Source organism: Eublepharis macularius, chromosome 6 (assembly GCF_028583425.1).
Source record: "Eublepharis macularius isolate TG4126 chromosome 6, MPM_Emac_v1.0, whole genome shotgun sequence".
Classification (NCBI taxonomy): Eukaryota; Metazoa; Chordata; class Lepidosauria; order Squamata; family Eublepharidae; genus Eublepharis; species Eublepharis macularius.
In genome coordinates, this window is record NC_072795.1 from 6597659 (window position 1) to 6621668 (window position 24010).

Consider the following 24010-nt stretch of genomic DNA (forward strand, 5'->3'; position numbering starts at 1 on the left):
ACTGGACTCCCCCTGACCCCGCCTCTGTAAAGGAAATCAGTTACCTGTGATAATGAGATAACCATTCATAGTCCCTATTCAGTCCCAGCTTGACAGAGTCAAATTTGCATATGAATTCCAATTCAGCAGCCTCCCGTGGATTTTGTTTTTGAAAGGTTTCTGTTGAACTACAGTGACCTTTAAGTCTTTGATGGAATGTCCTGGTAGATTGAAGCGTTCTCCCACTGGTTTCTGGACGTTTCCATTTCTAATGTCAGATTTGTGTCCATTTATTCTTTTGCGTAGAGGTTGGCTGGTTTGTCCAATGTACAGAGCAGAAGGACATTGTTGGCACATGAGGGCATATATCAGATTGGAGGATGAGGAGCTGTAAGAGCCAGAGACAGTGTAGTTGATGCCATTGGGTCCTGTAATTGTATTCCCTGGGTAGATATAGGGGCAGAGCTGGCATCTGGGTCTGTTGCAGGGCCTGGTACCTGTGCTGGTGACTCTGCTGGCCGATTCATGATTGTAAGTGAGAAGTTGTTTCAGGTTGGGGGGCTGTCTGTAGGCAAGGAGAGGTCTTCCACCCAGGGCTTCTGAGAGAGAGGCATCATTTTCCAGGATGGGTTGTAGCTCACTGATGATACTGATCCCCACATCAAAAGGAGCTGTCTGCATCTCCATATCAAAGGAGTTGTTTACATCCCTCCTCTCCTCCTCCCCTCCCCTCCCCTCCTCTATATCTGACCAGTTTCTTTTGGCCCTCCATGCATCTGACGAAGAGAACTGTGATTCTCGAAAGCTTATGCTACAATAAAATTGGTTAATCTTAAAGGTGCTACTGGACTCTTTTTGATTTTGCTACTACAGACTAACACGGCTAACTCCTCTGGAGAAATCCTAGTTTTCAGTTTCCCTAGAACCCCGAGGACATCATCTCTCACCACCTCAATTTGACTCAATTCTTCAGACGCTCTTCCAAAAATAGCAGCACTGGTGTAGGTACGTGCCCTACATTTCCCACAGTGAAAGCAGATGCAAATAATTCATATTCTTTTCATCTCCCATCTTCTTTAAGCAATCCTTTTATTCCTTTGTCATCTAAAGGCCAAGCCGCCTCCTTGGCGGTTTCCTGCTCCCGATACATTTCAAGAAATTCTCACGCTTTTCATGTTTTTAGCAATATGTTCCCCCGATTCCCTTTCTGCTTGCCTTATTGTTAACTTCCCTTTGCTTTGCCAGAACCTGTGCTCTGTCTCTCGATCAGGGAAACTTTCCACTTTTTAAAAGTTTCTTTTTGCGCTTCTTGACTTGCATTATTAACCACACAGGCATTCTTTTAGACTGGGTGGTACCCTTCCTGACTAGAGGTTTGCATTCTATCTGGACCTCAAGTTTAATAGTGTAATTGGAAATAGTTTCCCAGCAATTCCCAGTCTTATTTTTGTAAAGTTCCCTCTTTTGAAATCAAAGGTTACATCTTTGGACTTTCGGGGTAACTTTCCATTGACATGAATGCTGAACTTAATAGCTCTGTGGCCACTATTCCCAGTAGGTGAAACCATCTCTACATCTTACACCAGTTCTTGAGCCCCAACTCTACACCTGTGGTTAGCACGGTGACCAGTTTATGATCTCTAGGAACCTGATTTCTACAGCATGACTCGAGCATACATTTGCCCAAGTCACTGCGAGAGTAGCTGAAATCACTCAATATTACATTTTCCCTTTTAGTCATTTCCTTCTCCATCTAAAGATTGGCCTTAAAGGTTTAATCAGAGGGGAACGGTACACCCCGGCTCTTAAGCAACTCCACCCTTAGCAATTTTGTGGGGACTTTGCTTCCCAATGCCAGCTAGCTAATTTGCTCTGTGTATCAAAGAAAGCAAAGAGTCAACACTTTCCCTCCAACACATCCCTCCCTGTTCTCTCTCTCTCTCTATCCTACTGATTTCCCCCTTTCCACAAGGTTTCTGAAAATGCCTTCTGTATCTAAATTGTCATTTAGTACCAAGCACTCCAGGATCTCTACCTTGGCTTGGAGGCACCTGGCATTAGCCTATAGGCACCTGTACCTCCCTCCTCACCACTCTTCCTCATCTTGTTTTACTCATGTTCTAAAGTTTTAGCCTGCTCCCTCAATATTTTCCCAACAGTTTATCATGCCATCCCTTTGAGATGAGATGTCCTGAACCGGAGCTTCTGACAGCTTCTGTCTGCTTTTCTCCAGGAGTTAGTTTTAAAGCTGCCCATCCACCTATTAAGCATTAGCAGCCTGGTTCCCTTGATGTTCAAGCAAAACCTGTCTTTTTAGGACAGGTTCAACTTCTCCCAGAAAGTTACCCAATGCCCTGAAAATCAGACACTGTTTTCTACCCAAGACCAGGGCTTTTTTTCAGTGGGAACACGGTGGAACGGAATTCCGGCACCTCTTAAAAATGGTCACATGGCCAGTGGCCCCGCCCCCTGACCTCCAGACAGAGGGGAGTTTAGATTGCCCTCCGTGCGGAGTAGCGCGAGGGCAATCTAAACTCCCCTCTGTCTGGAGATCAGGGGGCGGGGCCACCGGTCATGTGACCATTTTCGCCTAGGGCAATTTAAACTTTAAAAAACTCCCCCTTTGATCCAGCTGACCCAAAGTGACGTCATTGTGCGGTTTTGAGTTCCACCACCTCTTTTCCCAGAAAAAAAGCCCTGTCCAAGACACTACTTCTCCACACACAAGCTTTCATGGAGAGGTCTCAATATGAAACATAGGTGACCGTGCCACAAAACATGAGCGGCTATCTGTGTGTATGGTCTGATATATACAGAGCTTCTCTTCTCCAAGCCCATCACCTCCTGTCGTTCTTTCTGTTTCTCCATTCTCCAGACAGAGAACCATTCTTGCTGTTCTCTGGACAATAACTTAAGAATCAGCTCAGAGTTTTTCAAACACGAGGAAAAACCATGGATAAAAACTCACAGGGACTTTGAACAGTAGGAACATTTTGTTTTTTTAATTCAGAAATTTATTTTAAATTACATTATGTAATAATATCAGTCTATTTTACAAGTTTAAGGGGTGGGGGATTGACATTTGGATCAGTTACAGAGAAATCAGAAATGCGATGAAACGAATTTCTTTTTCTTTTTACAAAAGAGGGAGGAGGAGGACGAGTCATGAGTAAGTACAAGAGAGTTAACTTAAAACAGGAAAAATCAAGAAAACAAAGCCTGCCAAAAAAGAGAGGGGCCTGGCTACTAAGATCCAGAGACATATAAAGGATTTTTTAAAAAAAATCTAAACATAATTTACAGTCTTGATCCTTCATAACCACGTGCTTGCCCTTGTTTTGGAGACTTGATCTTCAACCCTTCCCCCAATAAAACTCTGAGCAGATGGTGGCACAGCGAACGGCTCAGCTACGTCGCTCTGGTCGGAAGGAGAAGGAGAACAGAGGACGGGCAAAAGTCTCATGAAACCGGGCCCTGGGGTCACCGCCTAAAGGAACAGTCTTCCACTGGATGCGTTTGGATGGGGTGGGGATTCTCTGCTGCAACAGGAACCGGATGGAGGAGGAGGGGGGACTAAAGCAGGTCTCCCCTCAAACGTAGAAGAGTCTTACTCTAGAAGTGCTTACGAGGAGGTCGTCGTCATAAAACTTGGTTTCTATGATAACGTTCCCACTGCAAAAGAGGAAAAGAAGGGGAGGAGATCAGAGGAAAACCAGAATAAGAGGGTGGCTGGCCCCAGGCTAGCGGGACAAGGTGCATCTGTAGCTAGAAACGCCACCAGAGCCATTGCTATGGAGAGACTGCCAGGTACGTTGGGAGTTTCAGGTCAGTAGCCATGTCGGTCTTCAGTAGAAGAACAAAATTCCAGTCCAGGTGTGTTGAGGGATATAGGAGGTGGTGCTGAACTCCGTTTTGAGGCAGATGCACGAACCCATTGCAGAGCTCCCAAAACCTACGGAAGTGTTCCAAAAACGTAGAGAACCATTTCATCCCTTTGGGATGTTGACTTATGAGCTCTCACAAGTGAAGTATAACCCAAAATGGGCGACCCACAGAAGAGCCACTTAACTTTTACTATGAACACAGGTGAAACCTACCAGTATCTGTTTAATTAAAAGCCAAACCAGACATGATGGACTCCTCATGGCCACTATGAGGATGGGGATGCCAGTTTAAAGTTTTTAAATGCGATGAGACCACAGCACAGCGGGCTGAGGCATTCTCATGCCAGCCCCCGCCCCGCCTAATAAGTTCCAAAACGGCAGCGCTGCCCCTCCCGTAGGTATTTTGACTCTTGAGAAGGTGCATTGGGAGGGGAGGAGCACTGCAGGCCCAATCAAGACTGAGCTTTCACGACATTTTAAAGTGACTTTAAAATGGGAGGAGTGTCCTTGTGGCAGCCATGAGGATGCCTTCGCATCTAGCTTGGCCCTGAGACACTGCTTGAAGTGTATCCTCTGTGTATTTCTGAGACTGACACGTTGTGTTCTAGCTACACTCCAGCCATTTTCTGTCTCCATATAGTTTGTGTCACTCGGTGACGCACAGCAGCTTGCTTAGGGAGGAATCATATTGAGCATTTGTGCCACACAGCAATTCTGCTCATCAATCTTTTGCCTCTGGACCAGATTCTGCCGTGCGCCAGCTCTTTCAGTGCCGGTGTGACGGCTCCAGGGAGCAACACGGAGCTTCAAGCAGCCTGCCACCTGCAACTTATTGAAGAGGTACACTGACGGGAAGGAAGCCCCACAGCATCCCCTGTCTCTCTTCCAGGAGGAAAGCGGTTCTAAGACACCACAATTTGAATCGATATTAATGCAGAAGTGTGAGGTTAAGCTGATAAGGCTGGGAGCTTCTCCATATCTCAACAACGGCACAGACTGGAGAAACGTAGGGCCGTTGCATATTCTCAAAAGCTGGCATAATGAAAGGAGCATGAGATGAGACGGGCCTGGCACATCACCTAAGCCATGAGTGCATTTGGACTCCATCTTCAGTGCAGCAAAATAGTGGCCAATAATGCTGATCTACCTTCTAAGGTTATCGGATAATGTATAATGTGCTTTAAACATTTTCTAAAGTGTCATCAATGCTAGGTCTTGCTTCTGTTGAAGAATCACGTGTCTAGGCCTTAAAGATGAATGCCTACACGCAGTCCCTGGTGAAATCTCAAACTATGGTTTGACTCAAATCTGATGTCCAAGGCACTTAAGTGTGCCCCCCTCCCACATTCCATGCAGCCCTCGGTCCCCACAGAGAGCAACTCACGTTAGAACATTAGCGGGCATCATCTGAGACTCTGGGGCAGCCTCTATCAAGGACTGCCAGGTGTTTGTGGAGTTGGGGATCACAAAGCCAAACTCGAAGAACCATTCTGCAAAGAGAGGAATTGGAGTGAGCATCAGTGCAGCCCTATTCCCGCTCCCTTCCCACCATTTGCACCCACCCAGGAGATGGGCCGGCTAGGAAGCTTTCCTCTGCCGTACAGGCCTGGCAGCGTTCGGCACCCTCCTCAGCAGCAAGACTGAGCAAATCCACACAAAGCGGCTTAAGTGAGAGCTAAACCGCAGTTTGTTGGAGTCTAGTCCAGTGAGCGGCTTGATCTATTCAGACAATCGTGCAAAACTGCAGAGGCGGTTTCCAAAAGCACCAGCGATGTCAGACAGGCCACCAGTTTCCAGCATTAGCAGCCAAAGGAAATCTTGCCCCCCAAAATATGTACCGGAAGAACATTTGTCTCCATTATGGGGATCTTGGGATGTAGCGACAGCCACAGGCACAGACAACCTTCAAAGAGGGTTAGACAGATTCAGTGGCTGCTAGCCATGGGGACTAAAGGGAACCTCTGCATCCAGAGGCAGTCAACCTTGGAATACATGGAAACGGTTGTGTTTTCACCTTGCCCCTCAAATTTAGTCAGTGGCAAAGACAAGGGAGAGGATTCCACATTTGAGGGGGGGGGGGCACAGCTGAGCAGGCCGTGATTCCTGTAGCCGTTCACCTCCGAAATAAAACGAGGGGGGCAGGACAGAGCGTCTCGTGAAGATCTTAAAGGACAGCCAGGTACGTGTGTCTTTTAGGTATCCTGGCCCCAAATCCTTTCGGGCTTTAAAGCCGACGTCTGGCGTTTTTAATGGAGTTCAGACCCAGACAGAGATGGCTGCACTAGCTATAATTAGTGGCCATCAGCAATCTGGCTGCTGTATTTTACGCCAACCGAAGCTTCTAAGCAATAACTAAAGAGAACGCCTCCCAAAGAGCCTTACAGTAAGTGAACACAGGTACGATCCGACAACGGACAACCACGACCAACTCCCACTTTGCTAAAAGGGGCCACAGCTGTTGCACCAACGGAAGCCAATTAATTTTTTTTTGGTCTATTTCGATATTTATAGTTACTTTATTTTTATCTTATTTTACTTCATTCATACCCCACCTTTCTCCCCAATAAGGACCCAAGGTGGCTTACATAATTCTCCTCTCTTCCATGTGATCCTCACAACAACAGCCCTGTGAGGTAGGTTAGGCTGAGAAGGTGTGACTGGCCCAAGGTCACCCAGCGAGCTTCCACGGCAGAGCAGAGACTCGAACTTGGGAGTCGCAGATCCTGGTCCATCACCCTAGCCACTACCCCACAGCAGCTTTCCTATTCCTATCCCACCTTCTCCCCAACAGGGACCCAAAGCAACTTCTATCCTCATTCTACCTTCTCCATTTTACTCTAATCATCTCCACCCTGGGAGGTAGGTGTGACTTGCCCAAGGTCACCCAAGCAAGCTTCCACAGCAGAGCGGTGATTCGAACCCGGGTCCCCCGAATCATAGTCTGCCACTCTAACCACCACACCATGCTGCCTCTTCTACCACGGAGATTTGTGCTTCTATCTGAATCCCCAGATCCAAAATCCTCCCAAGCTGCCCATCTGTTCCCCCCAAGACCGCGTCCAGAACAGGCGAAATCCTCAGTGTCTAACTGGCTATACAGAGAGCACTTCTGTCTCAAGTGTAACTGAACCCAACCCCTTCTGTGTGCAAAGTGCCTGCTCCACTACTGGGCCACGGTTCCTTCGATCCTCACTATTTCCGGCAATCGCACCAGGCAACTGGGGCTCTAGCTTGCTACAACTAACCAACATAACGAGCAAGAAGGCTAGCAAAAAGTCTTTATGGTCAAGGCTCCACAAACAAGCTTGCCAGAGGCGACTGTACGTTTTGATCTGGCAACAGCCCGCCCCACCATGAAGCCTCACCACTTCTGGGAGCCCCCAAAGCCCTGCATGCTATCAGAGACGAGCCCTTTCCCCTTCTCAACTGGAGGGAGGAGCAGAATCGGTGGAAACCACAGTTAACGTTCCGTGGAACCCATTTGTGGGCTCCAAGCTTTGGTGGACTGATCTTTGCCACCGTTCTTTTGCATCCTCTCCCCTCAGTGTATGTTCGATGTGCCAGTTTCCTTGGTGCAGGGAGGAACGTTTCTCTTTGTGAAGGTCTCGTTCACTAAATGGGTGATAATCATATTTGAGGAGCGGATCTTGGTTTTCGAGCTGGGAGAACTCCCTGATGTTCACTCCTGGAAGCTCTTTTGAGGAGGATAACTTGATCCCAAACCAAGATTTGCTATCAGACAGACACTAAGGCCATCATTATCCTCTCTCTCGAGCCCGACACGTCAACCATCACCTGCAGTCCCTGCAGAGTAACCCACAGGTACAAACTGTACCTTCTAGACACTGTCCTTTAAAATACACTTTCTGTTCCAGACGGAATTTCTCCATCTGTTCTGTCGAGGAGAAGTTTAGCTCCCGAGAGACGGCTTTACATTTCAGGATTTTCTTAGGGACTCGAGCTGGTGGAGAGGAGAAAAAAGATTTTAGATTATTACTGCTCAGAGAAGTAAGACGAGTCCTGCTGTAGGATTTAAAGCACAGGCAAAAACGCAAGAGAAGCCCCACTCGTAGGTGGGCAGCCTTGGAAAAAGCCAGTCACCTGCTCATTGACAGCAAGGAAGAAACACAGCGAATCCTTATTGACTGTGCATTAATTTATTACTCATTATTAATTTAGATCAGATATAAATCTGAAAAAAACAGAGAACAGTTACCTGAGTGCTACAAACTTAACCTAAAAAATTAGACCCTAAAGGTCAAACCACATTTTTATGATTTGTTGTGCAAAGCGTCCTCCAGCCTGACTTTAAGACAGTAAGATGTCAGCGGCAAGGAAACTTCGTTTCCCAAGCACACGGAGCCCGGATTCAGACTGGAGCCACGATGCAAGGGGGAGATGGGACTTCAGCCACCCCCTCACATGAAATGGCCCTGAGGAGACCCTACGTGCCCCACCAGAAGCTGTTTTGCATGAACAATGATATGCCGTGCATAGTTCAAACTATGAGCTGGAGCCAGTGGAAGAGTTTGTTGAAGGAATTTGGTGGAGCGACTCCTTCCCTGCCTTCCCTAAGCAGCCCCAAACGCTCTGAGAACTGGGAAAACACACAACAGGCTGGGGCACTGCAGCTGTAAGTGGGAATTGGGTAAAGCTGCCTCTCTCTCATTTGATGCCTAATCCAGAGGAGAAACAAAAAAAAGGCAAATTTTAACTTTATTCCCCCGTCTTTTGGTGCATTTTGCTTGTGAGGTTCTCCCAGTCCTAAAAGGACTTTTAGGATAGGCTGCAGGGTGCTCGGGGAAGGCAGGCAAAGATCCACTCCACCACTTGCTTCCATGATCTCTTCTACTCTGTCTGGAGGAACCCAGAGGTTCCTTGGAAGATCCGCAATACTGGCAACAACTGGTCAAGTTTCCGAGAGCGACAGCTAGGTTACTACCGCTATCTCCTGGGCGACAGTGCTAGGCGTTTTATGTCAAGATGCTGGCATACCTGGGGGGGGGGGGGTGGTTTTGAGGCTGGATGTTATGATGTTATGATTAGGGGTGTGCAAGGAAAAAACTTTCGGCTTTCTTGTTTCGGGATTACCCGAAACAAGATTCTCTACCGTTAAAGCCGAAAGCCGAAACAAGAATCTCTTTCGGGATTCGGGATTCGGGATTCTTTCGGCATTCTTTCGGCATTCTTTCGGGTTTTTTGGGGGGAAAATGCCTCCGTCTTTCAGGACGCCTGGAGGAGGCATTTTCCCACCGAATAAGCCCAAAATTGGTGGGGACCTTCCTCTAACCCTTCTCTAACAACCACCCAAGTTTCAGACAGATTGGACTTTGGGGGGCCATGTTATGGCCCCCCAAAGCAGGTCCCCCCATCCTCCCATAAGAAAGCGAAGGAGCAGCATATTGTTAGCATGCTGCTGCTGATCTTTCTTCATTATTTCCTATGGGGAAAAAATGAAGAGGCAGGCTTCCTTTGCCAGGGGTGGCATTTTGCATGCAAAATGCCCCCCTACCCTCAGGGGCCCTTCTCCCACCCCTCCTCCCACCCCCCACCAAGGCTCAGCCTGCTCCCACTTGGGGGGGCCATTTCATGGCCTCCCCAAGTAGGTGCTCTAATCTCTACCACTGACAGCTGGGGGAGGCTTGTGTTGCCAGGGGTGGCATTTTGCATGCAAAATGCCCCCCAACCCTCTGGGGCCCTTCTCCCACCCCCCACCAAGGCTCAGCCTGCTCCCACTTGGGGGGGCATTTCATGGCCTCCCCAAGTAGATGCTCTGCTCTCATCTCTACCACTGACAGCTGGGGGAGGCTTGTGTTGCCAGGGGTGGCATTTTGCATGCAAAATGCCCCCCAGCCCTCTGGGGCCCTTCTCCCACCCTTCCTCCCACCCCCCACCAAGGCTCAGACTGCTCCCACTTGGGGGGCCATTTCATGGCCTCCCCAAGTAGGTCCTCTCAGCCCCTAAAGTCCACCCCTTACAGCCCCACACAAACCCAATTCCCCCCCCCCAGCTGCCACACACAGACCCAAATCCCCACATTAGCCCCTCACAGACCCAAATCCACCCCCACCTGCCCTACACCCATAACCCCAGGAACAGGCTGGCAAAGGCCAGCCCTCTCCCTTTGTTCCCTATGCTGGGAACTTCTAAACTCTCTTTCCCTGGGCAATTCTGCACAGCCCAGGGGTGCCACAATGGTGGGCACACTTCTGAGTGCCAGCTGGTCCCTGTGAAAGAGCACCTGAACCACAGACACCCTCCCTCAAATTCCCCCACCACCTACAGAGATGGCTGGCCAGCCAGCCCCATTGTTCCCTATGATGGGAACCAACTGCACAACAAAGAATAAAACAAGAACAACACAAAATAAAGTTTTAAAAAAATTATATTCTCCCTTCCAAAGTACAAGTAGGCAAAGCATTATGACACATTACACCAGCAGTCCCCCACACAGAAAAATTAAAACAAAACTCACTTAACATCAGAGAATCACAAAGCATGATTCCTGTCAAAAACACTTTATTTCTTGAACAGCTTTAGGTTACACAGCAGGGGGGAACACCAAAGGGCATGGCAGCACTATCTTACACAAAAATAACACAACTCGCTTCACATTAAAGAATCACCCCAAAAAATTGCTGTCAAAAGCACTTTATTTCTGTAACTGCTTTAGGAAGGCACCACAGAGCAGGAAAGCAGTGTACTACACAAAAATAACACAACTCACTTCACATCAGAGAATCACACAAACACAATTGCTGTCAAAAACGGTGAAGTGGGTTGTATTATTTTTTGCAGTACATTGCTCTCATGCCCTGTTGTGCCCTCCTACTGTGTAACCTAAAGCTGTTCAAGAAATAAAGTGTTTTTGCCAGGAATTGTGTTTTTGTGATTCTCTGATGTTAAGTGAGTTGTGTTATTTTTGTGTAAGATAGTGCTGCCATGCCCTTTGGTGTTCCCCGCTGCTGTGTAACCTAAAGCTGTTCAAGAAATAAAGTGTTTTTAACAGGAATTGTGCTTTGTGATTCTCTGATGTGAAGTGAGTTGTGTTATTTTTGTGTAAGATAGTGCTGCCATGCCCTTTGGTGTTCCCCCCTGCTGTGTAACCTAAAGCTGTTCAAGAAATAAAGTGTTTTTGACAGGAATCATGCTTTGTGATTCTCTGATGTTAAGTGAGTTTTGTTTTAATTTTTCTGTGTGGGGGACTGCTGGTGTAATGTGTCATAATGCTTTGCCTACTTGTACTTTGGAAGGGAGAATATAATTTTTTTAAAACTTTATTTTGTGTTGTTCTTGTTTTATTCTTTGTTGTGCAGTTGGTTCCCATCATAGGGAACAATGGGGCTGGCTGGCCAGCCATCTCTGTAGGTGGTGGGGGAATTTGAGGGAGGGTGTCTGTGGTTCAGGTGCTCTTTCACAGGGACCAGCTGGCACTCAGAAGTGTGCCCACCATTGTGGCACCCCTGGGCTGTGCAGAATTGCCCAGGGAAAGAGAGTTTAGAAGTTCCCAGCATAGGGAACAAAGGGAGAGGGCTGGCCTTTGCCAGCCTGTTCCTGGGGTTATGGGTGTGGGGCAGGTGGGGGTGGATTTGGGTCTGTGAGGGGCTAATGTGGGGATTTGGGTCTGTGTGTGGCAGCTGGGGGGGAATTGGGTTTGTGTGGGGCTGTAAGGGGTGGACTTTAGGAGCTGAGAGGACCTACTTGGGGAGGCCATGAAATGGCCCCCCCAAGTGGGAGCAGTCTGAGCCTTGGTGGGGGGTGGGAGGAAGGGTGGGAGAAGGGCCCCAGAGGGCTGGGGGGCATTTTGCATGCAAAATGCCACCCCTGGCAACACAAGCCTCCCCCAGCTGTCAGTGGTAGAGATGAGAGCAGAGCACCTACTTGGGGAGGCCATGAAATGCCCCCCCAAGTGGGAGCAGGCTGAGCCTTGGTGGGGGGTGGGAGGAGGGGTGGGAGAAGGGCCCCAGAGGGTTGGGGGGCATTTTGCATGCAAAATGCCACCCCTGGCAACACAAGCCTCCCCCAGCTGTCAGTGGTAGAGATTAGAGCACCTACTTGGGGAGGCCATGAAATGGCCCCCCCAAGTGGGAGCAGGCTGAGCCTTGGTGGGGGGTGGGAGGAGGGGTGGGAGAAGGGCCCCTGAGGGCTGGGGGGCATTTTGCATGCAAAATGCCACCCCTGGCAAAGGAAGCCTGCCACTTCATTTTTCCCCCATAGGAAATAATGAAGAAAGATCAGCAGCAGCATGCTAACAATATGCTGCTCCTTCGCTTTCTTATGGGAGGATGGGGGGACCTGCTTTGGGGGGCCATAACATGGCCCCCCAAAGTCCAATCTGTCTGAAACTTGGGTGGTTGTTAGAGAAGGGTTAGAGGAAGGTCCCCACCAATTTTGGGCTTATTCGGTGGGAAAATGCCTCCTCCAGACGTCCTGGAAGACAGAGGCATTTTCCCATAGAAAAGCCGAAAGAAAGCCGAAAGAATCCCGAAACGTTTCGGCTTTTTTCTTTCGGCTACCCGAAACGTTTCGGCATTCCCCGAAACGTTTCGGCATTCCCCGAAAGAAGCCGAAACACTTTTGTTTCGGCATTCTTTCGGCATTCTGAATGCCGAAACGCACATCCCTAGTTATGATTGTCTGTTGCAGGTGTGTTTCTTCACTCTCCCAGGATGTGAATTCTTCCTGGATTTCTCTCTCTTAAAGACTACGCTTGCGCCTAGCCACTAGGAAAGGAATCCACATAACCCTGAACCTTGTGTCCTCCCCTGTGCAGGTAGTTCCCAGCAGAATTAGCCAGCATCTAGGAAGGTGGGGGGGGGATGTTAGCCTGTAAATGATATCTGTTCTTGATATTTGGTTGTGCCTCATTCCTGACAATGACCCTCGTGAGATCATGATACTAGAACTTTCCAACAAAGCTTTATTAGCCCAGTGGAGTCTTTTGGGAAGATACTTGGCAGATCTTTACCTTTTAGGGCACTCTCTGTGCTCATGTGGGGCAATCCTGGAGCCCCAAAGTCCTGTCTTATTCCCTACATGAACAGTGCGTATGTTCCAACATCCCCCACACAGTGCAACTGGTCAGGTTCCATGCCTGACAAGTAATGTGCAGTCCATGAAGATCATGCATAAATTGACGACAACGGCACCAGAGGCTTCTCAAGGGCCTGTGTCCCAAGAACCTGCGGGCAGCCACCACTTCCCAAGTTTGTGTCCGTTTAAGCGAAGCGATGAAGGATCTTCACCCTCAATGCAGTTCGCTACAGGGAATCTACCAACAGCTCGGGGGGGGGGGCAGAGAAATGCAGTGCTGGCACACACGCCCTGCAGAATGCCACGAGAGTCCATAATGGGACAGACTTTAATGGTTGAAGCTTTTCAGCCAGAATGCACTGGGAAAGGGCCAGCGAAGTCGACTGCAGTCATAAGAATGCTTGATCAGTGTGCAAGCTCAGCATTTACGCACGTTGTGACATCAGGCCGCACCGAGAAGCGAGGAGCCTCTGGTTCTTGAGCTCGGGAAGGGGCAGAGAGACGCCACGATTTCAGAGAACGAGAGAAAAGAACTGGGGAGAGAGCGATTCGGTAGGTAACCCTTCCCACTCAGTAGGGGCATTACCGAATTACCTCGGTCGTCGAATCCATTCTACAGGCTTTAGTAACATTTTTAGCCTTTTAAAAAACCAGTGCAAGTTACTAAGCAGGTTAGCGCAATGATCGTTTTGCAAAAAGCACTGGATGAAAAAGAGCAAAAAGATCTAAAAGGCTAAAGCGGCTCTTGAAAAAAAAAAGCAAGAAGCCAGATTAATGGCTTGCCCAGAGCATTTCCCCCATCTGGCTTCGCATTTCCAGTCATCCCCATGGATGCTCTAAGTCACGAGAAGCTAAAGACGTGCTGCGTAAGAGACGGGGACAATACGCTGCTGGAGGCCAGACAAGAGAAGCCGACTCTCCCAGGAGCCTGTAAAGTGCAGCGCAGGGATGGCCCGCCTGCAGTCTCACGCCACCTGCCTTGTTCTCACAGCCTCTCCCCGCACAAAGCCCACCAATGTGTCTCATTAAGAGAGGGAAAATGGACCCTCGGGATCTCTTAACAGTTAAGGCATAGCTACATCTGTACTGAACCGGTACTGAGGCTGTCGACGCATCAGATACTGTCCACTGGCCACAGCCAAGCATCTCTGCAATGCCAGGAATGCCAAGAATGCGGGAGAGGGGCTCATCTTCTTAATTTCATTATGGGGCCCTTTGCTAGCGAGAGTGGGGCAGTGGGGGTCACTTGCCTTGCAGTGGCTGGGGACAGTCCTGGGGCATAGCAAAGCTCCTCCTACTGGCCACTCGTTCTCACTGCAGCCATCTCAAAATTGCCTTTAAAACCTGGCTTTTTCCAAGACTTGCCCATTTCTTTGCTTTATTTCTATTTTAATACTGTTTTTTTTTAAAAAAAAAATATCTCCGGGTCGACCTTGCAGAACAAATGTCGAAGAGGAACCATTCAGTGAATCATACACAGCCATCAAAACTTATCAGGCATTATTATGAAGAGTTCCAATAATAATTACCATTAAAAACAGAATTTCACAACTGTTTTCATAATTAGCATAAACAGAACCCCTGCTGATGATTAAAGTGTTTTTTGTTATTTTAACAAAAGTTAATGCTTCAAAAACCCTTGACTGCTACTCAATGGACCATTTTTTTTTAATTAATCAAATGGTCATTCCTTCCTACCCGTTGTTCATCACTGTGCTCTGCTCAATGAATGTCCTACTATAAATTAATAATAATAAATACGCTCTTGCTGAAGAACGTAAGGACTGTCCCGCTGGATTGGTTCAGGAACCACTTGATCTGTTGGTCTTAGCAAGAATTCCTGCAGCCAGCGAGTGCTAGGTGGCCAACCGCTTTCTAAAGAAGGGTTCGCCAATATGGCACCATAGGGCACATGTACTTCTCTTGGCGCCTGCAGATCTTTTCAGAATGTTGGCAATGCATTGTAAGGCAGGGTTTGGTACTGGCTGCCCTCATTCAAATGAAAAGGTTTTTCAAGTGGAGGACTGATATGCACCAGGCCTTTCTTTAGTCTGTGTGGTTCTGTTCCCCTTTCAGGCGCTTTCCCTCTTCACAAGGAGGTATGAGGATTGGCTCCGTTTCCTGTGGCAGCCATTGGCGTCTGGCTCCACGTTCTTTGGCAGCCATTTTGGATTGGCACTCCCTACCCCACCCCAAAATTCCAGTGGTGACCGCTGGCTCAAAAAGTTTGGGGACCCCTGTTGTAGAGTGTTTTATATTCTGTAACCCACCCTTAGTCTCAGCAAGAAAGACAGAATAAAAGAGTAAAATAAATATTTCTGGCCACCCCAGAACAGTGTCTAAAATACTAGACTTATCCCAGAGGGACCAAAATCCTATCCACAGTAAGCCATCACACCCATCTTGACCCCAGTCACTATTATGTACTTAGGCTTGTGTGTGTGTGGTGCCCTCAAGTCAGAGTTGACTTACGGTGACCCCTGGTAGGGTGTTCATGGCAAGAAACTATCAGAAGTGGTTTGCCATTGCATGGCTCTGCAACCCTGGTCTTCACTGGAGGTCTCTCATCCAATTACTAACCAAGGCCGACCCTGCTTAGCTTCTGAGATCTAACAAGATCAGGCTCACCTGGGCTATCCAGGTCAGGGCATACTTAGGTTTAAATCCAGAGGAGTTAGCCATGTTAGTCTATAGCAACAAAACAGTAAAGAGTCCAGTAGCACCTTTAAGACTAACCAACTTTATTGTAGTGTAAGCTTTCGAGATCCACAGCTCTCTTCGTCAGATGCATCGTCAGCTGTGACTCTCGAAGGCTTATGCTACAATAAACTTGGTTAGTCTTAAAGGTGCTAACGGACTCTTTACTACTTAGGCTTAAAGTTAATTAAAGATGCAAAATTACACTGGTTTGTATTTCAGCTCTTGCAACTTTTACCTATTCCTCTTCTTAAATCTACTGCAGTGTGGAAATTTAGATGGCAAGTTCCCCTGAAGACAGAGAATGTGATTTTTGCCTATGCTTAAGTGTTACATACACAGACAGAGCTATATTAGCAAACCACCATCTACTACACATCAAATAGCCCTGAATAAGGCCAGCAGTTCAACTTGGTCCCTCTCAACCCCCCCCCCCACCCCAAAATTACAAGTCAAGGCCCAGTAATACCTTCATGTTCTACTCCAGGGACGGAGAGGTCTTCTGTTCCTTGCCACAGAATTTTCCCTGTTTCTGCATCCCGAAGATTCATCCAATTTCTGTTTGTAGAGCAATTAAGGAAAAGCGATGGCATCTCTTAACTGTACCAATTATGTTTCTCGGCCCAAACCGATCCGATTATGTCAAATGCATCCATTTTGAGTACTGTTCATGAAAACCTCAGAGTTCTCTCGGCACGATGACGTGGCATCCAGTTAAAATCCATGGCGATATCCTACTCTCACGTAGCACAGACGCTTTTTGGAGAACACTTCTACTGGTGCTGATCAAGCTAGACACGAAAAGCTTAAGAGGGTAGCAACACTTCTTCACATAGCCCCTCCTCACTAAGAAAAACGTTACAAGTGGGGTTTTCTCAAAATAGAAAAGACCACTCGTCCATCTCACTCAGTACTGTCTACTCCGAGCATCAACAGAGTTCCAGGGTCTTGGGACCCCGCAGAAGAACTCCAGAGAGAGGTCGGACAAAGAGGATTTACATTAGAGGGCTGATTCTTCTCTGACTAGAGAAACTTCTCCCACTAGTAACAATTCTCCATTCGAAAAAGTGTATTGGCAGCAGCTACAAAAGTTCTCAAAAATATTGCTTTCTATAGCTTGTGGAACAATAAAAATACTGTGTCAGAGGAACTGGAATACAGTGCATCAAACCAAATGTTAAAAAGAGGCAATGTTAAGGCTTGGCACCCCTAAGTTGTTCATGAGAGTCCACCGATATTCAGAAATAACCTTTCAGGGGCAGGTGGGAAAGTCCTGTTGCAAGAGCTCTGCTAGCACATCTCAGCGGATACAGGCCAATACCTGAAACCACCAATCAAGGACTAGCGCAGTAGAAAGGTTAAGTTCTGGAACATCTCTACTGGCAAGATGGTGGTGCTCACATCTACCAGCCACTAGCACAACTCTGCCCATCCATGTAGGCACTACCCATCATTCTATTAACAAGGTTAGCCTGCTATGGTGACCAATGTGCAAAAGAGCCAACCCCGTCATGGTTGGGCTCTCTGATTTGTTGGAGGAATTACACATTAGTTCTACCTATAGCTAAGGGAAGCCTCCGTAGAAAAAAAGCTGTCAAGAGGCCCCAAGAGATCTGGAAAAGACCCTGTAAGAGACTCCCAGCTGCACTGATAGCCATAACCTGTGATATCCTATGATACATCCAGGGCTTTTTTTCAACAGGAACGCGGTGGAACGGAGTTCCGGAACCTCTTGAAAATGGTCACGTGGCTGGTGGCCCTGCCCCCTGATCTCCAGACAGAGGGGAGTTTAGATTGCCCTCCGGGCTGCTGAGCGGCGCAGAGGACAATCTAAACTCTCCTTTGTCTGGAGATCAGGGGGCGGGGCCACCAGCCATGTGACCATTTTCTCCGAGGGCAACCCACCAAGTTCCGCCACCTCTTTTCCCAGAAAAAAAGCCCTGGATACATCCCAGAGCATTTGCAAGGCTCAGTCACCCATTCAGAGCCTGTCGGATATAGTGGTTTGTGTTAGGGAATTTCTATGACCCCTATTCTAAAAGACCTATGTATACGCATTTATTGGGGTTGACCGGTCACACAGAAGGCAAAAGTTTTTTCCTGTGATCAGATTCCTTCTGACACTGTGGTTAAGTAAGGTTAGAAAGCCCTATTGCAAGGACAGTATCTCTCTTGTTTTGACTTTCTACTCAAGAATTTAGTTTAGATAAGCAGCACCCTCTCAGGAAGACACCCAAGATTCCTGTGTGGCGCCAGACATGTAGCATGTTTATATTACAGAGAGAGTTTACTGTCTTATTAATCAGGCCTGTTTTGTGCCATGTCTCCTGAAGAATTTGATTTTGAAGAATTATCTGTTATCCAGTTTTGTATAACAATTTTATCTCTTTTCTATAAACCATTAATTTTGGAAAGTATATAAGATTCTCTGCTGTGGCTGATATTTTATCCATATGTTGGAAAATGGCATTGCATCTGGGTTTTATTGTAAATAAAGCTAATTGATCTTTATGGATCACTTATTGGGTGATTATCTTGATTATTTATGGGTGACAGCTGTTGGGAAATATAATCTAAACTCAGAGTACCGTTAAAGAAATTTTTCCTTAACAGTTTGAGTATGGGGACTTGGAATGGAGAGACGTGGGTTCAAAACTCAAGCCATACTGGGGTGTCCTTTGGCCAGTCTAATAATCTAAAAACCAGGATAATGATCTACAAACACGGAGGATAAAATAGGAGAGAGACCCTGGTATAGAACACCGGCTCAGATATCGTATATAGTGAAAGGAATGAGTCCTAAATGCTGGCACTGTGGCCAAGAAGTAGGCATATATGCTCATATGTGGTGGGAGTGTAATGTTGTCAAGGAATATTGGCAAAAGATTATAAGGGTAATTTCTGATTGGGAAATAAAAGAGTAGATAGAAATAGATAGAAATAAGCAAGATCTATATAAAATCATGATTTTAGCCGGAATGGCTGTAATAGCATTGGGATGGAAGGATAAGAACAAATGGACAATGGAAAAATGGAACAACTATGTCTTTGAATGTGTACAATCGGATGTATTTGTACAGATAACTGCTGATGAGACATGGGAGGTTAAACGTCAAAAGATTATAAGTAAATGGATCTGTTATAGGTATTGGGTGGAAAGGGGGGAAGCCAACCCAAGCATTCAAACCCGAATGAAGAATTTGTGCACATGGTTAAAGATATGAAGACATAATGGGGGGTGGGGGGGGGGGCAAGGGGTAAAAATAGCTGTATACGGCTCTATGTATGACTATGTATAAATGTTATAATAATTAAAAATAAATTACTAAAAAAAAAATAGGAGAGAGACCCGATAGACTGCCCTGAACTCCTTGGAGGAACAGTGGGCCAGAGATGCCACAGACTGGGTGGAGTCTTACTACATATCAGAGTACTTGCACTGTTTAGGGCAGGGCCCCCCAATGTGGAGGTTGTGGGTGCCACGGTGCCCGCCAACACTTTTCCTGGTGTCTGCCAAGTATTTTTCAAAAGTGGGCAGGGCCAGATGGGGCTTTTGCCCAGCAAGGCTTGTGACTGGACACTGGAGATTTAATTGCCTGGGCAGATTCTTTAAAATCTTGCAGCAGCTGCCACCATAGCACAAGGATCTTCACTATGCGATTGAAGATAAGCCGCAGCAGCCGTTGCATAGCTGGCTCTGCCTCTGCTGGCAGTAATTTCATGGCGGCACCCACCACGTTGCATCACAATTCCAAGGCTGCCCATGAGCCCAAAAAGGTTAGGAGCCCCTGATTCAGGTCTTCTGCCCTGAAAAGGTTCACACATTAGTCTCATTTAAAAATGGTGGACAGACCAAGAGCAAGAGGGCTCACTCACGGCCAACACGATGAATCTTTTCCTCTCCTCCAACAAGCTGTGGGGCAAAGCACACTGCATACAAAGATCACAGACTTAAGGCAGGCCCAAAGCTGCCCAAAATTGACAGTTTGATGATCCCTGGTGGATGGGGAGGCTTTGAAGCATTCATGCCCTGCAAAGGGATGGAAAGCTCCCCTTTTCTGCACAGGTTGTAGCCATGCACCGTCTTCTGCACTCGCCACTACAGCTGGCAGATGTGTCAAGAGGTGCGCTGCCTTGCCAACTATTTACAGCAGAAGCCCTAGCATATTAAGAGAAGGCAACAGGGAGAATGGGAGCTAGAAAGCCTTGGAACTTGTTTTTTTCTGTTAAGTACTACCATGGCTTTTTTTCAGCTGGAACACGGTGGAATGGAGTTCCGGCACCTCTTGAAAATGGTCACATGGCCGGTGGCCCCGCCCCTGATCTCCAGACAGAGGGGAGTTGAGATTGCCCTCCGCGCCACAGCACAGAGGGCAATCTAAACTCCTCTCTGTCTGGAGATCAGGGGGCGGGGCCACTGGCCATGTGACCCTTTTCGTCAAGGGCAATTTAAACTTTTAAAAACTACCCCCTTTTTCTAGCTGACCCAAAGTGACGTCATTGTGCGGTCCTGAGTTCCACCACCTCTTTTCCCAGAAAAAAGCCCTGAAGTTGGGGTATGTGTGTTAGTGGAGCACAGTACTAAATACCCCTGAGAAATTACTAACACCCGCTCCCCCTTGGTAAAACTGGAAAGAGAATGATCTGCAATATAGGACTGTTGAGAAAAACAAAGAGCACACCTGGTAATTAATTGAAAATGGAAGATAGAAACAACTACTGAATTTAAGCATTATTAAAATTATCCATATCCCTATCTTCTGAAGAGCTTGTTCAAAAGCCAACAGGCGGCAAAATAAAAGAAATCAAACAGCACGAAAACACGACAATATGCAACTGACAGTCACACTGCTAAATCATCGCTACACAAGCAGATGACACGGCAGAGAGGAAGGACGTCAAAGTCCACCAGACCCAAAAGGCCTTTTGCGCAGCACCTAAATGCCAACGATGAGGGAGTTGGGTGAACTTTATGGGAAAGGGTGTTCTAAGAGTGATGATATAAGCATTCATGGCTTATTTCAACTAGAAGTCTCAAAACTTCAGGCAACAAATAATAAGGATGATTACTCCTTAAAAGACACGTAAATAGGCTGGAGGGTTGGGCTACACAGAAATCTTCATAAGAATGTAAGAAGGCAGCTTATACAAAATCAGATTATAGGTGTTAAGGGTGAGATAGTGGTCAGAGAAGGACTGAGTCAGCCACTCACTCTCAGCCTAAGCTACTTCATAGGGCTGTTGTGAGGATAAGATCCTATGAAAGCAGAGATGCCAGGGACAGAGCTTCCGACCGTTGACATGCCAAGTGTCTGTGTTCTATCAGGCCAAAAGTGTCTGTGTAGCTTGAAAGTTTGCACATTTCTAGGCCAATTTAGATAGACTTTACAGAAAGTTCTCTCTTTATCTATTATGCATGAGAGAGAGAGGAAGAAAATTGATTCATTTGAAATGTGGTGCCGGAGGAGAGGCTCACGGACACCAAGGATGGCCAAAAGGACACGTAAGTGAATTCCAGATCAAATCAAGCCTAAATTCTCCCTAGAAGCTAAAATGAGGCTCATGTGCTTCAGTCACATCATGAGAAGACAAGGCTCACTGGAAAAAACAATAATGCTAGAAAAAGTGGAAGGCAGTAGGAAAAGACGAAGACCTAAAAAGAGATGGATTGACCCAATAAAGACAGCCACAGCCTCCAGTTTGCAAGATGTAACCAAGGCTGTTGACGATACAACATTTTGGAGGTCATGAATGCACAGGGACGCAATAAGCCAGAAGCAACTTGAAGGCACATTACACACAGCAGGGCTTTTTTTCAGCGGGAACGCGGTGGAATGGAGATCCGGCACCTCTTGAAAATGGTCACATGGCCGGTGGCCCTGCCCCCTGATCTCCAGACAGAGGGGAGTTTAGATTGCCCTCTGTGCCGTGGCGCGGAGGACAATCTAAACTCCTATCTGTCTGGAGATCAGGGGGCAGGGCCACCGGCCATGTGACCATTTCGCCGAGGGCAATTTAAACTTTAAAAAACTCCCCCCTTGTTCCAGCTAACCCAAAGTGACGTCCTTGTGCGGTCCTGAGTTCCACCACTGAGTTCCACCACTTTCCCCAGAAAAAAAGCCCTGACACACAGAAAGAGAGAACATGAGGAACTTTTTCTTCCTCTTCCATAATACTAGAACTCGAGAGCATCCAATGAAGTTGATGGGCGGTAGATTCAAGATAGAGAAAAGGAAATACTTCTTCACACAATGAGTGATTAAAATGTGGAATTCGCTGCCAGCCTATGCAGTGATAGGCAGAGGCACAGACAGTTTTAAAAGGGGGTTAGACAGATTCATGGAGGAGAGATCTGTCAGTGGTTACAAGTTGTTGTGACTACACAGAACCTCCAGATCCAGATTATCTGGATAAATCTCTGAACACCAGTGCTAGGGGCCCTGGCATCTGTGCTTTGGCCCTCCAGAGTAACGTGATGGCCACTATGTGAGACAGGACACTGGACTAGATGGACCGCGGGTCTTATCTAGCAGGGACGGTCTTACCCTACAACATAAAGAAGGGCAAAGATGACCCTGATCTGGCTCAAGTTCCCCAAAACCATTTTCTGACTTGAAAGATTCCCTCCAAACATGGATAACATTCCAGTTCAAAGGGGTATTCAGCACATACGGAGGCATTTGGGGAGGAGGCAGAGATGGAATCTCAGGAACGGCAGACAGAGCAGCTGCCCAAAGCAGATCTAGTTAGCAGCTTAACCAAGTAGGAAAAAGGCTCTGGTCCTACGACATGCCACAGAACGCAGAAACTAGAGATGCTGGAACTAGACCCACCTGCGTAGTTAACGCCTAACGTGTTTAATTGGCTTAACAATTCTGCCATGTGAGCAGGAGAAAGACAGGACAAAAATAGAAACAGTCTTATCTGCTGCAGGCAAGGATGGAAAGGACACTTAAGAGCCGCCACTCTAACACAGCTTGAATGCAAGCAGCCCACTTGGAGGAAGTCTTTGCAGGAGAGTCGAGAAAGATTGGAGTTAGGAGTCAAGACAGGAGACCGACAAGAACCAGGGCCTGCAGGGAGGCAAGAGCACACGCAACACACAACCCAGGGAAGAGCACACGCAACACACAACCCGAGAGACAGCAAAGGTTACATCACCTCCAATCCTTTAAACGGACAGATTAGGGTGAACAGCGAACAGAAATGGAATCCCGGTGCCTTGTTTGTTTTCCTTTATCTGGCAGGTCAGCAAGGCCTTACCGCAAAGCCTGCAGGCAACTTGCTTTGTACACAATCTATAGTAATAAAAAAAGATTGGTCTGTGGCAAGCATAACACATCAGAAAATGAAGCACAAAACTGGCCACCAGTTTCAAGATCATGGGGGTTTCAGTGCCAAAAATGGAGGGGACTGGAACAGCATGGTACACAGCAGCTCTTTAACAACCCTCTGCGATTTGCAAAGGAAGCAAAAGTTTAATATCAAGAAACCAGGAAGGGCAGGCAGCACAGGCAGGGAAGGTGGAAAATATCCCCTCTGTTACAAAGCAAAATGAGTTAAAGAACTTTGCTAAGCCATCAGAGCCTGTGGGGTATAGTGGTTAGAGTGCCCTGACTAGGATCTAAGAGAGCTGGGTTCAAATCTCCACTCTGCCATGGAAGCTTGTTGGCTGATCTAGCCCAATCACAGCCTTAGCCTAACCTACCTCGCAGGGCTGTTGTGAGGACAAAACAGAGGAGAACGGAACAAGGTAAGCCCCACTAGGGAGAACGACAGGGTACGACCTTTGTTATAAAGGATGATCTCTTGTTGCTTCATCTGGTTTTGCTAGGATGCTTTACCCAGGAGGCAGAACAGCTATTCAAACTGCAGTTAAACATCATGAGCCCAGCAAGTGACAAGATTGTTGAACATAGTGAGCAGAGGTTGGAGACACTAGTTCAGAATAAGTTTCTGTGCACGGATACTCATACAGAGCCACCCTGTAAGTAAAAATGGCTAGGATCGAACCCGGGACCTTGCTGTTGACACCCTCAGAAATATGTGAATTTTTCAGGACAGCTACTAGTATAGCTCTCCAATTATTGCAGGATGGGGGTGGAATCTCTTGACTTTCTATCCCCTCCCCTTTCTTTCCAAACTTTTTTTAAAAAATGGCCACAATTAGCAGTGATGGCCACTAGATCAGCTGGTTTTAAAAGAGGACTAGATGTATTCCAGGAGAATCGGTCAATGGCTATAGGCCACAATGAATAAATGGGACCTCCACATTCAAAAACATTATGCTTCTGAACCAAACCTGAACATTTTACTGTTTAACTTGCAGTGACTGATCTCTCTTCTCTGTTTTGGCCCATTGCCTTGCTGCAGTTCTCCACTAGTGATTACGTTTAGGGCTTGCAATACAACAGAGA

The 24010-nt window shown here is 47.1% G+C and overlaps 1 protein-coding gene across 1 annotated transcript in view; it reads right to left on the reverse strand.

Annotated features, from left to right (window-relative positions):
• Positions 1–2959: 2959 nt before the first annotated feature.
• Positions 2960–24010, reverse strand: part of PDE6D (phosphodiesterase 6D) — a 44653-nt gene continuing 23602 nt past the window's right edge. Inside the window, exons 2-5 of the mRNA XM_054983369.1 lie at positions 16063–16151; positions 7699–7824; positions 5248–5353; positions 2960–3651 (exon numbers count right to left, since the gene is read on the reverse strand). Coding sequence (XP_054839344.1) covers positions 3570–3651; positions 5248–5353; positions 7699–7824; positions 16063–16151 — 403 coding nt within the window. The 3' untranslated portion in view covers positions 2960–3569. The remainder of the gene's footprint in view (positions 3652–5247; positions 5354–7698; positions 7825–16062; positions 16152–24010) is intronic.